This window comes from Drosophila novamexicana, unplaced genomic scaffold, assembly GCF_003285875.2.
Source record: "Drosophila novamexicana strain 15010-1031.04,08,12 unplaced genomic scaffold, DnovRS2.1 tig00001302-arrow-arrow-pilon, whole genome shotgun sequence".
Lineage (NCBI taxonomy): Eukaryota > Metazoa > Arthropoda > Insecta > Diptera > Drosophilidae > Drosophila > Drosophila novamexicana.
In genome coordinates this window covers 174697-193452 of record NW_020824849.1, presented here as the reverse complement: position 1 = coordinate 193452, position 18756 = coordinate 174697, and the positions used below count along the sequence as shown (strand labels likewise).

Below are 18756 nucleotides of genomic sequence, written 5' to 3'. Positions count from 1 at the left end.
CGGAAATGACAGTTAAAGACAATGTCTTCCATTAGATCTATTTGAACTGTGAAACGACACTTGTTTTCTTGATGCCACATTTAGCAAATGCCATTTTGGCATTTTGGGTAAAAGCGTGTCTAGTTGTCAAATTGTAATGCACTTTTTCGTTTATATACGTTTCTTTCGCAGAACCAACGCATGCGCATTGAGTCTGATTATGAGAATGCCAAAGATGCCACAGCCGATGATGCGGCCATTCAACAGGTGCGCAACTCGCGCTCATCCCAGCAGCAGCAGCAGCAGCAGCAACAGGTTGTTCAGCAGTTGCAGCAACATCAACAGCAACAGCAGCAGCAGCATCTAGCGCAATCACAGTCCACGACAGCCAGAAGCGGGACTCAGATAGTAAGTGGCTGCAATTAAATGAATTATGTTTGCTCTGTGCCAAAGCTAAAACTAAATCATGTCACACTAATACTCGAAACGGGCGACAATTAAGACCAAAAAACAAAAAACCAATGGGGCGTATACAAATGCACGCATGATTAGCCGCAGCCAAAGCCACAACAACTGCCAACAGGCAATGGCCCAAACTACCCAACATTCCAAAATGCTTGCACGAGCCTTTGAGTCGAGCCGACCTTAAATAAAAAGCAAAAACAAGAAAACAAAATGAACAAACCAAAAATAATAATAATAATCATAATGAATAGCCAGACTGGCCTTAAAGACCGGAAGGTCGTAATTGCACCAAATGTTTTTTTTTTTTTGTATTTTGGCTATAGCTAATTTAGCTTAAGTTGGCGCTTCATTTGAAACGAAATGGCTGCTGGCAATGCCGCTTGTTTCCGCTTCCGCTGAAACTGTTGTTGTGACACAGCTTACACAGTATTTCCTATTTTGAGGCACTGTCTAGTTTATCTAAACCCTAACCAGTGTATTTTTATTGCCAGTTATTGCTTATCATGTTTACTATTTTTGCCACTGTTCTCCAAACCCATCATTATTCACGCTCTTTTCAACCGAAATGAATCATTACGTTTACTAAATATCATCCTAAATAAATGTATGTATGTATGCTATATATATATATATATATATATATATATATATAGCCTTACATATTTTTGACTTTTATTTATTGTTTTTTGTTTCCTTTGTTCACATTTAATATTGATATCATCTATAATTTGGGCATGTCTATGTTATTATATTGTATTATTATAAGATATGTACTTATGTATTTAATAAGACATTAAAAACGACAATGAATCAATTTTTCTAATGCATAGTTTTTATTCCAATCGTTTGATTTGCTATTTTTATGGTTTGTATAATTATTGTCACTACTACTGCTGGTCTTTTCATTTAGTATTTACATTCCTTAGAGGGTTATCTGTGTATGACTCTTTACCCATTTACCTTAATAATGGAGAGAAATATGATAAACTTGAAGTGTATACCCTTTAAAATATGTTTTATGAGTTTGCTCAATTATCTAAAGATCAAATTACGTTAATGAAGTTTGTTTTTGTCACTTACATTTCTTTAATGCACTAAATTTAATATGTAAAATACGTGTAGTAAAATTGTTTACCCATATATGTAGTTCATGTTGGAATTTAATTTTCCATTAGTCTGTTGTGCACAATATTCATTTGAGTTTTTAGAGTTTGGCGCCAAGCTGCAATCATCTCTGATCTACGCTTGCGTAGTATTAACCAACATTGGTCACCGCGATCGATGGTATCGATAGGCAGGCTTTAAGCTATCGATCTCTAGTCACGCCTCTAGCAAACCAAGCGCAAGCGTCACTCCCTTTATGAAAATGTAAAAAGTAAACACGGCGTTGCTTACTTGTCGTGCGTGTAAATGTGCAATCGTACGTAATCATATATCATAGTAATCGTGCATTGGTGACGGCAGCGCCGATTGTGTAGTGTGAAGAAATTCGAGGCGCTGTAAACTACAACAGTACGGTGCTGCCAGCTAAGACTGTTGAACTATCAGCTCTAATATAACCGGTTACGCATACCAAAACATCGCGACGATAGTTTGTTAGCATGCTAGAGGTGGCCGGTTGTGTGGGCTCGGCAACAATCGAACGCTCGTGCAGCTCTAGTCAGTCGCTGGCTCGCTAGAAAAATGCCAACAACACAACACGGGAAAAGAAGCAGGCATCGCATAATTGCGGCGTAAACGCATTAAAAATATAAAAACGGTCTGTGAAAATCTTCGCCACAAAGCCTGTTTCCATAATCAATGCGAAAGGCGAGTGGAAATGTGCGTGTTTCATATAGAAATGTGCTTGAAAGTGACCTGAAAAATACCAGAAACAAAAGCTATACGCTGTGCATGAAATATTAATGCCTTTACATACATACAGACATTCATACAACAAATCAAAACAAAGTGTAATCAGTAATACTTAGTTATACATAATGAAGTTAGAGGAAATTAATGTTTTAAAATTGTGCCTTTAGCTTGCGCTACTTTTTTTACATTCGTCAGAATTGCGTACATATACGCTCACACACACACATGCATGCACATACGTACTTACTTATGTATGTAGGTTATACACATGCAAGGCATAGCGCAAAAAAATACCAAAATAGTCGGCGGTTGACACTGAGAGAGTGAGAGCGTCGCGGTTGTGTTGTTTTTTTTTTTTTTTCGTTTGCCATTTGCTCTGGCAAACAATAAATAAATATGTATGTATGTGATTTGGAAAGCATAACTTATACGTGAATATATATGTGTGTGCGATTAGAAGATTCTCTCACGCTCAGCAACAGAAACAGCGCCCAGCAAGTTTTTAGCGATAGTTGTAGTTCGAACTCGCTTACGTTGGCAACGCGCCGTTCCTCAGTGTTGTGCTTACATATTTATTAGTTGTTATTATTTATTTTTTAAAAATTATTTTTTGCGTTTTGTGTTGATGACACTTGTTAGTGTCAGCGCGCATTGTGAGTCACGCGGCGAGAGTGCAAGTAACATACATATATGTATGTACATGTGGGTGTGTGTACGTGTGTATGTTTATACTCCATATTAAACGCAAAGCTAAAGGGAAATTTATAACATTTTGTTTGCTAAGCACGTAGCGAACGAACGAAACGTTGCAACGTAACAACAATTAACGTAAACGTTTACGCGACTGCGACGTCACTCAACCGGCATTTGTGATTGTGTTACGTTACGTGCAACGTTCATCGCTTTGTGTGAGAGAGAGAGAGCGAGTGAACGCATTGTGATAATAACATGACCACACGCAAAAAGAAGCGTCAGGATGGCAGCAGCAGCGGCGGCGGCGGCTTTATTAAGAAAGTCTCATCACTATTTAATTTGGATTCGGTAAAGAAAAAGTGCTCACCTATTAAACTTACAAAAACTAAGTATTTGCATGCGATTACAAATGTATCGAAATATAATAAATTGAATACGATTAATCAAGCATTATATCGATCGCGTTGGAGAGTACTTCCCTCCACCGATTTATGCAATATTCGTTTTGCGCCGGAAGCTAACAAATATTTCGGCTGTTTTTCTATTAATGCTCAACGATGATTCCATGGTTTATTTTTAAATTTCGCCAGACATTTAGACAGCATAAAATGTATAAAAACGGCAGCAGCAAGAAAATTCTCTAGTCTCAGTGCGTGTTTGTCCTCAATTGTATGTCAAATTTCAGCGTATAAACTTCAACAAATGTCTTTACGCATGCGCAACGGAATTTCTCCCAGTCACACACTCATGTGTATGTATGCGAGTAAATATGTGAATGTGCCTAAGTAAGCAAGGCAGTAAATGGGCGTGCATTGTAGAATTTGCAAAATTGACAGCTGCATCTCTGTCTCTCTCCCTTTCTGATTCTCTTGAATGCCGCCACGCATAATGTCACCTACTTAAATGTGCATGTATCTGTATACACATATGCATGTGCGTGTATGTAAACAGGGCTCTTTTCTGATGCTGACGTTCCTTCACTCATCTAGTCTCTCTTACTTGCTCTGTCCCACTCACTCTCACTCTCCCGCTCACTCGCTCTCTCGCTAGATCGCATAATTTGCTCGAAATAGAACTCACTCGTCTTCACATTTAACCGCTGCCTTGAGCACCACCCAAATGCAAACAACAAATTCAAAAGCTCCATTGGCTCTCCTAACGGTGTTTGCTTGAATAAACATTCGTATTTAACAACAGTGTGCGTTCGATATAACGAATGTGCGTTTGATATATCGAATGTTTCTACCATATGTATACATATATTCATTTTCGGTGGCGAATAGGATATGCATATTGTATCCATATCGTAATGGAATATTATGTAGCGATATGAAAAACTTTTAACATATGTTTCAAATATATGTATGTATACATACATGTATATGGATATATATCAGAATGTCCAAATCCATAAACAAAATACAATCTGAAAACTTATTGACTGCTAATTCTTGAATCAAGGCACGTCTTCAAATTTGTATACAATTTGGATTTATTGCGGCCTTTTGTGGTTGCCAGACTGGAGGACAACAATGTTGATATTGAACCACATTTGGGGCACATGCCTCCCATTTGATTCAGGTTCGGGTGGGTGTGCATTGTGCAGGTTTCGATTTATTTAGATACTCGTAGATACTGTACTATATATATATCAGACATATATATATGTATAACCAAATACATGCACATACACAATCGGCATTGTTGACATTGCCTTTGTATATGTATGTGTGTATGTAAGCGCATGCAGTTGGCTCAGCGTCAAATCGTCACAGGTTCCAATCAGACAAAGAGTGCGAGCGAGAGTTCGTTGGGCGGGGATGAGGGTGAAAGAGAGAATAGTATTTATAATCCACACCCAAACATTTCGTACTCATTCACATTTGGTGGCAATTTGCCGAGCCATATTTGGTGCCTATGTATATATACATAACATATGTATGTATGTGTATGTGTGAATGTATGTACATGGCTGCATACGTGTACACTGGTGATCACAATAATAGAAGCGGTTGAATGCGATTTTAAATATGCATTTTCAAATCAAATTTCAAATAATTATAATTTATTATATTTGTAATGTGCATTCGGAATTAGGCAAATTATGCTTAATATTAAAAAGAACATACTATGAGAGTTTTATTCAATGTTAAAATAAAAAATAATTTATGTAAAATTCTTTAATTCAAGTCATGTTCGAAAGTTTTTTCATAAGCAAAAAAAAAAAACGGATATGAGTTTTGGTGTCAAGACATCTCTGAAAATGCCGAATTACAATGTTATTTTGCTTTCCGGAAGCTCCAACCTATCCTAAATATTTTAGGTTAATCTAGGCTACTAACTCGAAGCTAGCTTACTTGATGCGAATATTATCAGAATCAGAGAGTGACAATGTGTTTTAGTAGATTGCTAGGGTCATGACTTTTTCATAGCATTTAAATTTTACTTATTTAGAATATTCCATTGAAAGATTCTCCAACACTAGTCTTCGATTAAGTGTAGTGTAAACACTGTATATAAAATTGAAAAACATGTTTCCTACAAAGCAATTCAAATTTAACTGCTGGTCTCAAGCGTAACTATTGTTTTGTTGATGTGTGTATGTTTACTCATGCTACTTTAGCAAGTGGCTGCCTTGTATCTTTGGCTAAATAAAAAAACGGTAATTGCCACATTCTGGAACTGGAACTGGTGCGCGCATTACCTGTGCGTACGTCTGTGCGTCTGTGTGTGTGTGTGGTAAACCCAACCCCAAACCAAAGCATAGTCGCCAAGCATATGATTCTCGCTGATAAGATAAGTTCGGCAGCTGATATGAATAGTATGTTGCCCATAATATTTATACCTTTGTTCCTATCTATGTAGCCAGTGCTGTGGCCCAACACTAAAACACGAGAAAACTAAAACACAACAGTTGGAAATACCTTTGCGGTTGTTGTTGTTGTTTCTGTTGTTTGGGCATTATTATTAACTAACCAAAGCGACCTTCGATGAAACGCCTTTAAAATGTTCCAATTGTGAACCTCTGATGTAATTGCTTACATAAGACTCCTCGGTCCAATATTGGCCGCTAGCTTTTGACTTTAGAATGTCAACTTAATTAAGTTAATCAAATTCATAAGCCCCAGTGAATCTTATCAGTTGCTATTGTCTTGGGTCAGGTAATAGGAATTCTTTTAGCCATTGATCAAAACAGTTCGTAGCGTCGCATGTCAAATATTTAACATGGAGTTTAACTCCCAGAAAGTAAGCAAATAGACCAAAGAAAACACTATGTGTCTGGCAGATCAGCTTACAAGAAGCATGAATAAATGTAATTGTAAGCTTCAGACATACCTTAACAGGAACATAGGAAAGCTGCCAATGTACCTTGTACAACCTTGTACATAACAAATATTAGATAATTCATTAAACTGCCTGCTAAAGTTTGACTGGCAGATAAATGAGTTAACAAGAGCGTGAGAAAATGTAATTGGGCCAAAGACAACTGGTTAACTTTGACAGCAAAACAGAAAAACACACACAGCAACAATGCATGTCGAATATTTATCGGCCGGATAAACTGTCTAATAAATGAAATGAAAGCTTCCGTTCTCGAATAGAGGGTTGCAGACAGCTTTGCAGTGCATGTGTCCCATTTGGATGTAACACGAGATCGATGTCGTTATAGCTCATAAAGCACACACACAACACACTTGCGAACTTATGCCGACAGAGACCTGACCTACCGCTCTTGTTAACATGCCTGGCTTGAGAATCACAAGGGAAGGGGGATGGTGGCTAGCCGGCAATTTGCTCCAAGTTGAAGCTGAGCTGTGCGAATTACTCACGTCACGTAGCCTGGCGAACAGTTGACGTGCTGACCCGGCAAATGTCAAAGGTTAATAAGCAATTCGAATGCCGCGCCGCGGCATCGCACGTGAGCAGCTTAAAGACGCAGCCAGCTTTGCATTCGAGCTGCAATTCTGTTTTTGTTTCTTCTTGTTGTTGTTGCTACTGTGGGATATACATAAGTACTTGTCGCCAGGCTAATGAATCCATTTACACCCAGTTGCTAATCAATTGAACTCGTTTTTAACGCGTGTGTGTAGGTGTGTGCGTGTGTATTGTCATGTTTGTCTAAATGTTGCAATTTTCACTTATTCGAAAGTTGTAAGTGTTTATACACAGACAGACGTTTCTATAGTTTGATTTTGGGTGCGGCACATAATTTACCATGCATATAAACATATATCGTATTGTTGGTCGTTTCTTTTTGATTTTCCCCAAATCATTTTCATCTATATATACTGTGCTGTGCATATCTAAATATACAAATATTTTTGGATACATTATGTAAAACACGGCAAGCTAAACTTTCCTGAGTTTTAAACAAGAAAGTGCGCGGTTAGGTTGGGCTTTTGCAAGATTCGACCTGGAAGTGGGGGAAAGGGTATTTAGAAAACAACAAAAATGAAGCATACATAAAAGTGTGCGTTGCCTGCGTAAAAGGTTGCCGGTTCAAATCCCCAATTGTAGTTGGCATTTTACACAAACTGAAATTAAAAAGAATAAACCCAAATAAATGATAAAATACATTTGCATCTGTCTGAAGTTCAGGCTGGCATTTGCTAACCTTGCTAACTTTCGCCGCTCAATGCCGGGTAATTTCCTCTAGCTTCAATCATATTGCAGATAACACAATGTGGCCGATAACCCTTACAATCCTATTTGCACTTGAAACTAAAGTCCAGGTTACAATTCTGTATTTCAATGGGATTTAAATTTTCCACTTGCTTTCTTTGGCTATTTTTCCGAATAAATATGTCATGATAACATCTTTGATTGTTTCACGTCCTAAGTTTTGTGATTCACAAATTTAAAAGCTGTTTTACTTACACCATAAAAGTAACTAAAGTTGTGTTCCTCAGGTTATTTTTAAGTCAAAGAATGCCTTTTCTTATTTATATATATATATATATTTATGTGATAAAACTAACTAAAGTTGCGCTGTTAAAGTACTCAAGTATTCTATATTATATATGTTGAAGTTCTCAGCTAAGTGCTATCAGTTTCCATGGCTTTTCATTTGTAGATCAACTTACAGGGTATTATACTTCTGTCACGTAATGTGTCATGCATAAAAGTCAACTTTTCCGACCACTTAATATATATGTATTTTCGATCCCTGCCTTTTAACAATTCAATATGGAATTATTCTTGAAAGCAAAATCGTATTATCTTTTATCTAAAAGTTTATAATTCTAAAATTGAATATATTGCTTAAACAACAACTATTAAAAAGTTTTCAAGTTTCTTGAAGCTGAAAAAGTGTTAGAACTTCGACATTAATGATAAAGTTTAAAGAAAAAATTGAAAACCAACTATGATTTAACTCACAATCTTAAGTTTTCTCTCGGTCCAACAATTTTCAGCTACACAAGGCATCCTCGACGAAGGTAAGCAGCGCCCAACGAAGGCAGCTCAGTGTTTGTCAGTGTTTGTCATTTAATCAAAATGAATATAAGCAAAAGAAATTAAAAATAATACAAAAAACAATAAGCGCTGCTTTATCTGTATTTGTAATACGTCCTGTCTTAAATGCATTTGTGTTTTGTCTACATCCGGTGCGGAAATGCAAATGCACACACATCTATAAAACTGTCGCTATCATCTACTTATCAGGCACAAGTCGTTAATTGTACTAGCAATAAATTTTAAACTATGCATGCGAAGGAAACTTCATATTAATAATATATATTATAAATTGATTGTTGCTCAACATTGGCTCACGCAGCTTGTGTGTGTGCGTGTATGTGTGTGCGTCCTTTCATCGTTGCCAAATGCAGATCCTAACAACTTGTCCATTGACTCCCACATATCAGGCTGTCGCTAATGCATCCAACAACTTTTGTCAATCTCTCAAATGCGCAGGTGAATGGCGACGATAGCTGGTATTATGAGGACATACAGCTGGAGCGTGGCAATTCCGGGTTGGGCTTCTCGATTGCCGGCGGCACCGACAATCCCCATATTGGCACCGACACCTCGATATACATCACAAAGCTGATACCGGGCGGCGCCGCAGCTGCCGATGGACGTCTGAGCATTAACGACATCATCGTATCGGTCAACGATGTCTCCGTTGTAGATGTGCCGCATGCCTCTGCTGTGGATGCTCTCAAGAAGGCCGGCAACATCGTGAAGCTGCATGTGAAACGGAAACGTGCCGCAAGTGCAACAGCTGCCGCACCCACAACAGCCGATGTCCTAGACAGCGTCAGCGGAACGGCGATCTCCGCTTCGGCTACGGCGTCGGCGTCGGCACCGGCGGGACCAAAGGTGATCGAAATTGATTTGGTCAAGGGCGGCAAAGGTCTGGGCTTCTCAATTGCCGGCGGCATTGGCAATCAGCATATACCGGGCGACAATGGCATCTATGTGACCAAGCTCATGGATGGCGGTGCGGCCCAAGTGGACGGGCGCCTCTCCATTGGCGACAAGCTAATAGCGGTTCGCACTAACGGCGTAAGCATAAATCATGAATTAATTCAACAACAATAAATAAACTACAACATTGTTTCTCCCTCTCTCACTTACAGAGCGAAAAGAATTTGGAGAATGTCACGCATGAACTGGCTGTGGGCACACTCAAGTCCATCACCGATAAGGTGACACTGATTGTGGGCAAAACGCAGCATTTAACGAGCAGTGCCTCACAGTCGGGCAGTGCACAGCTTGGCCAGCAGTCGCAGGCGCATTCACAGTCGCAAACCCAATTGGCAGCTGCCACACGACAGCAGCAGCAGCAACAGCAGCCAGTTAATTCGGAATCTGCAGGTGCGCTTAACAATGTTGGGCAGTCAGTTGTTGATTCAGTCACAGATTCAGTCATCACCAACTCCACTATCACCACAACCACAACCACTTCCAATACCAACAACATCACCACAAACACCTCCACATCCAACACTAGCTACGGCACCAATTTAGGCTCAAACAGCAGCCATATAGTGCAACATAATATTGCCACAGTCAGCAGCAGCAGCAGCAGCAGCAACAACAACAATCTTAACAACAACAACAACAACATAAACAGCAGCAACAGCAGCAGCAGCAACAACAACAGCAGCAGCAGCAGCAACAACAGCAAAAGCAACAGCAACTACAATAACAACAGCAACTTAGTAGCAGCTAACGCTAAAGATACAGCTACAGCAGCTGCAGCTGCATCTGCAGCTACAACACAACCACCACAAGCACCCGCCTCCGTCTCCGCCTCCGCCTCTGCCTCTGCCTCTGCCTCAGCTTTAGCTTTTAATGCTAAGCTAGCAATGCCAATGGCTGCTGCTGGCGGCACAGAGCACAGCCGTTCCCAATCACCCTTGCCAAGGCGTAAGCGAATCATATTTGAACTTCAACTATTCACAACTCGATATTAACATTCTCTTTACATTTCAAATAAGAGCCACACATTCAGCAGCTAAAAGTCCTTTTCCATCTATAAAACTAGCCTCATTCTAGCATACAAGATATATAAACACGAAACAACATTGTCTATATGTAAACATATAAGTCTGTATGTACTATATGCATGTGCATATTTGATAGATACTCATTTAGGTTGGCAATTCCTGAATTTAGACTGGGCTCTCTACTAACTGCTAATCTATTGTTGCTATATCTTATGCTCTCTATCTAACACCTATATGTACATATTTATATATACATATATATATATATATATCTGTCTATCTAAATCGTGATTCAATTCAAACTTCGTACCATTCGGGAGAGTTTCTGCAATCTCTACAGATTTTGCACGGCTTTTGCTTGCGTGCTTGCTAAGCTGCTCGTATTTCAGTGTTGTTTGTTATCCACCAACCATTTTGGAGCACTGGTCAACAGTGTGGTTCATTCAATTCAAAACGAAACATTTGACCGACTGCAAATGTACCTTAACTTAACATGGCATCTTCTATAATGCATGCATAACTATTTATTATATTTGAACCTTGTCTTGTCTTTTGTGCTTATTATAAGATCATCTATTTCTATATTTTAATACATCTATATTTATGTATTTATATGTGTCTAGATGTGTGTACATACGTACATATGTATATCCATATTGAGGCTGGAAAGCAAACGAACACTATTCACGATTCAACTGTTTTTTTATATTTCACTTTTTCTTATTCTTATTTCATTAAATGTCTGTTAGTTGTATCTTTCTTATTCATATATAAAGCGCGCCTTTGTCATTCCGAATTTAACAATTTCTACAAAATAATTATTGTACTTTTCATTGTATTATGACTTGAAGCGCTGCCCAGAATTTTATAATTCATATAAATTCTTCTTCTACAGACAGCGGCATTCAAATAAAAAAAACTGGGATTATAGTTTAGGAAAATGTTTCGTATGTCAGCAAATTTCTATACTTATATCCCTAAATTATTGAATTTTCGTTAAATAGTTCATAAAAACTGATCGACAGTTTGAAAGTAAGCTTCACAGAAATATTCAGTTAAAAATCCCAATTTCTACAGTTATTTTCAAGGCAATTCTCTCTTATTTCCTGTGTTGAAAGATTTCCCAGTGTCAACTTTCAAGTGTTGATTAATTTCTTTGATTTCTAACACACTTTTTTTTCGACTTTCGCCTTACTCTTTTCTGGTTTCTCTACTAAGTTATATTATATGCTTCTCTTTCTTTTTAATCCACACACCACACCACTCGCGAGAGAGTCGATTTGATTATCTTGTCCTGTGGCTGTTACTCTACAAACTCTCTTAAAATATATGTAAACTCGCGACCTCCATTAATTACCCTTACCCCTCTCTATTTCATGTCTCTATATATGCACGTGTGTGCATTACTTTGTGTGTATGTGTGTAAACGTTACCGGTTCGTTGTTATTTTTTGATACAAAACAAAACAAAAAAAAAAAAACAAAAAAACAAACAAATTAAATAAAATACCCAAATTGGAAATAAATTTGGAAAATAAATAATATAGAGCCCGGCTCAAGATACGCATCAACGAATGTCCTGGCGGCCGTGCCACCGGGCACACCGCGTGCTGTCAGCACAGAGGATATAACCAGGTGAGTTGTGCCCCAGTTTTGTGCGTCTTTACGCATTATCTAATTAAACAACTTTTCCAATTTATTGGATTGCGTGCCATTTGACTAAATTGTCACCTTGTGTGTTGTTAATTCCAACAGAGAACCACGCACCATTACCATACAAAAGGGACCACAAGGTCTGGGCTTCAATATAGTCGGCGGCGAGGATGGCCAGGGTATTTATGTATCATTCATATTGGCCGGCGGTCCGGCGGATCTTGGCTCCGAGCTGAAGCGCGGCGATCAGCTGCTCAGTGTGAACAATGTCAATTTGACGCATGCCACACACGAGGAGGCGGCGCAGGCATTAAAAGTGAGTAGCATCCGTAACCCCAACTGCAACCAGGCAACATATATAACTAATCTCTGTCGCAGACATCTGGCGGCGTAGTCACATTGGTTGCACAATATCGGCCAGAGGATTACAATCGATTCGAGGCACGCATTCAGGAGCTGAAGCAACAGGCGGCGCTTAGCGCCGGCGGCTCTGGCACCCTGCTCCGCACCACACAGAAGCGTTCGCTATATGTACGCGCCCTTTTCGACTATGATCCAAATCGCGATGATGGCCTGCCGTCGCGCGGCCTGCCCTTTAAGCACGGTGACATACTGCATGTGACCAATGCCTCCGACGATGAGTGGTGGCAGGCGCGACGCGTGCTCGGCGACAATGAGGACGAACAAATCGGTATTGTGCCATCGAAGCGGCGCTGGGAGCGTAAAATGCGTGCACGTGATCGCAGCGTCAAGTTCCAGGGACATGCGGCGGCTAACAACAATCTAGATAAGGTATAAACATACTTGCATTTTCACGAAAGGCAAAAAGTTGCTGAAGCGGCAAAGACATGACAATATAGTTAGCTTAGCTAAACTCAAGGCGTTGCTATCAATTATGATGTAGTTAATATGCATTGAGCAGCACAACAAGCTGAGTCGATCCATTCATGTCCGTTTGTCCATCCGGCTGGAAGCTACAAAATCAATATATATTCTCGTATTACACACACTCAGATCGCATTTATTTATACATGCACATTTTGCAATATCTTTTCATAACGCCGATAAATATTGAGGTTGGAACAAGCTTCTTCTCAAAATCTCGGGTGTAGACTAAATGAGAGTAGTTTTTTTTTTTGGACACGCCTGTCAAAGATGTCTTCTCAAAGCAGTAGAAATTTTATTGGAGCTGCAGCCTTGTGCTTTGGTATATGCACACATGTTTGTGCTCTATTTAATCCTATCAAATTTCATATAAATCAGTCTGGCAATACCCGAGTTATTCGAGAATGCATTTTGTCTATAAAAAAGTAGTAGGTATGTAAAGGCAGCTCGCCGCTTGAGCATGCACTTGTTGTATTCTTAGATATAATGAATGTGATCTCTCGCTCATTCACCACCCTTCTCTTTCTCTGTCTCTCAGCAATCAACGTTGGATCGCAAAAAGAAGAATTTTACATTTTCACGCAAGTTCCCATTCATGAAGAGTCGCGATGAGAAGAACGAAGATGGCAGCGACCAAGAGCGTAAGTAGCAAAGCTCCAGCGCGTGGCATTCAAACAGAATACAAAAAACGCGTTAACAACAACAACAACAAACAACAAGAACAACAACAGCATCATCAACAGCAATAATAATAATGATAATGATAATGTTAATGTTAATAATCATCAGAACAAGAACAAGAACAACAAAAGCATCGAACGTCTTGAGCGACAGAGCAACAATTTATTTTGTTAATAATTTGTTATGCGCTCTCTCACTTCCACTACTTAACTTATGTGCCTTTGTCTCTTTCTCTCTATCTCACTCTCACTCTGTTGAATGCTTTTCGTGTGGCATCTATGTGTGTGCAACTGTGCGTTGTCTAATTATATAATTACAATAAGTGTCTCCTCCTGCCTCTATATCTCTTTCTCGCTCTCTCTCTCTCTCTCTGTGTGTGTGTACGTGTGCCGTTGCGTGTGCCACCTGCCTGGCAGCCCACGCAAAAATGAAAAACTCTTCAGTTTTTGATCAGTGTAACGTCATGAAATAATTCAACTTTAATTTATTTTTTAAATATTTAAGTTTTAAGCGGAAGCGTTTCATTTTCTTAATATACTTTTATGCATATATGTGTGCTTCAAATTTGTTTTTGATTATGTTTAATAAACAAATTATGAAGTGTATTCTACAAATTGATTTTGTACCACGAGAACAACGTACACACTCTCACGCAAAACAAATACACATACTTGTCCGCTTATGCCAGTGCCAGGCAGCACTGACACCATCTCGATCTAATTATTATATTATTTGTATACCCTTGTAGGTTGTATTTTGATTTCGCATAAGAGTAGATTAAAGTATATATACTCTTCATCAGTTCCAACAGCCGATATATACATGTTCATCTGTCTGCTTTTCTTATTCTATGCAATCTTTTTGCTTAGTTCGGAGGTTATCATTCTTACATATCTGCAGAAGGGACAACATATCTATATGTAGATATATATAAATTTCCTTTTAAAGATATTTTTACTGTACTTGACATTTACTTGTTGTCCCATGCTCCTGGCATGCTATTAAAATCGAACACCTACATATACATAGTTCGATTCGGTCGCCAAATACCTTTTTGTGTAGGAAACATGTCAATATATTTCTATCAAGAACATTAAGGCGTGCAAAATCAGGCTCCTATATCTTATGGCACCCATGGGAACAATTGATCGAAATAACGCAACTTTTAACTAAATGGCTACGAGGGTATTTAAACTTCGGCCTGCCGAAGCAAGTCGTTCTTCTTGTTTTCTTTCGAATTCTTTTTTTTTTTTAATTAAGTTTAAGCACTACAAGTAAGTAAAATTCGGCGTTAATACGAATATAAATGCTCTACATTCTTTCTTGTGTTTGTTGTTTCTTTTTTTTTTTAACATATTTTAAAATGTTTTTGTCTTGTTTTTCAATTATTTCATGCATTTTACGTTTTATTTTGTTTATTTTCATATTTTATTGTGTCGTTCCACACATTTGCGATGGTCCTGTGCGTACTCCCCAAATGAATCATTCACACACACACACACCCATACACATCCCACACACTCGAACATAATCGATATTCAACTTTGTTGTGTCTTCTCTAAACGCGTGGGTTGTGTGCTCGGGTGTGTGAATTCCCTGTGATATCTACAGCAAACGGATTTGTAAACAGCAACAGTGAAATCGATGTTAACAATGTTAACAATAATCAAGCAAATGAGCCGCAGCGTAAGTGTGTGTGCCTGTGTGCGCGTGTGTGTTCTCATACGCACACATGTGTATATTGTTCCATGTCTTTTAGTATATATCTATTTATATATTTCGTGGGATATCAGTTGTTATAAATGTGTACTATATACTTATTATAAAAATATATATATATTTATATATATATATATATATATATATAGATTTCTAAATTTATGTCTAACCATTTTGGCATATATGTATGTATGTTATATCTACTCATGTATTGGTTGTGTTTAAGCATAAGTTTGCATACGGTTTATGTTTTACACTCTGGGTTACCTCTAAATCTGTGCCTCTGGCAGTGGGCCTCTCACATACACACACACACACACTCGTAAATTCACCTGTAAACGAGAGTAAGCATTTGCACACAGTATTTGAGCTTTACTAACAATGCACACGTACTTATACCAGCACACACACTCACACACATACACATATATATTTATATGTAATGTTAAGAGCTAGTGTGAATGAATTGACAAAATATTCGAGTATGTAATCCCCAACCAGACATCAAGGTGCTTCAGCGTTCGCTACAACCAACAAAAACAACAACAACAACAATTCATATCTATGCTCATTAATTCTAATACATACATACACATGTACTCAGCTACTTACATGCATATAGACAGATATATGTTATGTATGTTGTGCTGCACCATATACAACAAATTGTTCGTCGTGCTCGGGAACAGCTACATAACGCTTTTACCTGTCTTACCTATATACTGCTATAGCTAAATATTACCTACTGCTGCTCTACAGACAACAGAAAAACAACAATATAATACAGGAAATAATACTATATCATCATCAATTTAATTCTCTCTATTTACCTTCTCTGCATTTTTTTGAAGCACACGCAATGTGTGTGTGTGTAAAAAATGTAACTGAAAAACTATATTTCTCATCTTTCATAATTACATGCATATACTATATAAAGAAAAATGAAAAAAGCAAAAAAAAAAACCAACTATTTACTACTCTCACATATTTACATCTAATTTTTACTGCTATTCTGTTTTGAACTGACCAAAACGTATATCTTTTTCGATTCTCTTTTTTATTTTCTCTTCATTTTTCTAGCTTTTATGCTTTGCTACACACAAGACGATGCCAACGCTGAAGGAGGTATGTACTTGACTATAAACTTGATGCTTAACTAGAAGCAGATACACACACACACACACATACACATATACACACACATACACAAGTACACATATATAAATATATATATCTAGTTATATACACTTACAAACTAATTGGATGTTTCGTCAAAATCATAAATACATACATACATTTGCGTACATTTTACGTGATATTTGTGTACTTGTATTTATTGGCCATACATACACACACATTCACACACAGTTACATGAACTACACTAACCAACACGTATTGCATTTTCAAACTCAATTCAATATTCACTATTCATCTTTAGTAATAAAAAATATAAAAATCTAACCTTCAGCTCATTTCACACATTCCAATACACCGCATACCTAATCTAATCAATTTTAAGTTCGTAATACCTACAACATACATACATACATATATACATATATACATACTTTATTGCATAAGTCGATGCTAACAACTAAATTAGACTATTATCTATAATTTGTGTTTCGTATTTTGGGTTTTCTCAATCATTCTTATTTTACACATTTATATTACTCGTATTGTTAGTCCTTTCGTACATTCACATCTGCACACTTTGTACACGTGAATATACATAAATATAAATCATATACTTCTATATACATATATTTCAATACTGACTGAATATCTATATTTCTAGAAAAATGTTTCATTACATTTCTACGCTTAATTTCAAGAATCTATTTTAAACTTTTTCTATCAGCCAAATATATGGCACAAATTAAGCAAAAACTCAATGAGCCACAAATTAAAATATAATTGCTCGATTATCTGCGCAATTTCAATCACAATGTATCTAATTATTAGTTTAGCCCCTATATATACAACTATGTTCTTCACATAGGCTCTCAGTCAGAGGGAATTATTCTCTTGCAGGAGCGTTTAATTTTTCAATTTCTCTTTGCGCGACATTCGTAAACGTTTCAATATCGTGTAACATTGTTGATACATTGAGATATGTTGAAATGCTGACTTTTTTAACAAACATAAATATCTATATAACTTCGAAGAATCATATACAATATGAACTTAATGGAACCGTCTTCTTAGGTACAATATAATACCCACATACAAATGCATACACATGCTTCTCTTGCATATGTAAATAATTATACCTAATTGTGATACTTTCTTTTTTTTGTTTTTTTTTTTTTTTTTTGACTATGTACAATATTATGATGTACTTATATTGTGCATATATAAAACAAATATATATACTTTTATTGTGTATCTATCTTAAGAGAAACGATTCGTATGTAAGTTCCATGCCACATGTAAAGACATACGTACATACTAACGTAATTAAAACATAACTAGTTGGTCCAATCGAACTCTTATGATGATGTGTAATTACCTAGTTTCTTGCATATTATTATTTATCGTTCAAATTTATATAGTTTTAGTAATTTGGTATTCATGAGGATCCTACAAGATTGTAACTAGAACGAACGTATGCATACAATGCATACATATGTTCATGTGTACTACGCAGACTTCGCCCCTTCTCAATCTTTACAGAAAAACTTGCGAAACTCAATTATAAGTGTTTAATTTGTGCGCGAGTGTCCTAAATGTTTGTTTGTTTTGCTTTTATTTTCAGTATATTATATATGTGTACGTTAAACATTAATCGATAACCGATAAACACTAGCCATATATGTTCTAAACTTTTTTAATAGATGTGTACATACACGAATACATCGAAATATATTGACATACTCGTGGGCTTTTCACCAATTTGCAAACTTTGGCAACACATTTGCTTAGCTACTCACAACAAAGCTGAAAGTGCAATGTTGTGAAATCTATCGAAACTATCGATAATCATTTAGGCTCTATTGTCGGTATAATTCCATTGAACTGGAATACTGGACCGTAGTTGGAACCATCTTTGGCCCACTCAGGAATTGGCATGATCTGATACATGAATCTATGAATAAACCACAATTATACATATGCACATATGAATATTTTTGTAAATAATTACATTCCTGTGCGTGTGTGTGTGTGTGTGTGTGCGTGTTATTTGTCAATTATCGTTGTGTTCATTTAAGTTAACCAATAAGTAAGTGTATACTTATTAAGTACTTACACACGCTTTAGGTCCTGGCAATTTATATACAAGCATTACGTGCTCGTGCGGCACATGTATATGAAGTTAAGCTAACCTATTGTATTTTATTTTTAATTGTCTTAATTGTGTTAACTTTAATCA

The 18756-nt window shown here is 37.3% G+C and overlaps 1 protein-coding gene across 26 annotated transcripts in view; it reads left to right on the top strand.

Annotated features, from left to right (window-relative positions):
• Nucleotides 1-18756, top strand: part of LOC115766993 (disks large 1 tumor suppressor protein) — a 36515-nt gene that overhangs the window by 11899 nt on the left and 5860 nt on the right. For 6 of the 26 annotated variants that reach the window (XM_030711089.1, XM_030711102.1, XM_030711099.1 and 3 more), the window contains 10 exons: nt 172-387; nt 8406-8429; nt 8905-9498; nt 9573-9810; nt 11992-12079; nt 12200-12413; nt 12476-12889; nt 13521-13623; nt 15275-15349; nt 16463-16507. In XM_030711089.1, the coding sequence (XP_030566949.1) occupies nt 172-387; nt 8406-8429; nt 8905-9498; nt 9573-9810; nt 11992-12079; nt 12200-12413; nt 12476-12889; nt 13521-13623; nt 15275-15349; nt 16463-16507 (2011 nt within the window). Of the gene's footprint in view, nt 1-171; nt 388-2703; nt 3340-8405; nt 8430-8904; nt 9499-9572; nt 10111-10188; nt 10366-11991; nt 12080-12199; nt 12414-12475; nt 12890-13520; nt 13624-15274; nt 15350-16462; nt 16508-18756 lie in introns of those variants that run through there. The other 20 variants (XM_030711111.1, XM_030711107.1, XM_030711110.1 and 17 more) reach the window with 13 other exon arrangements.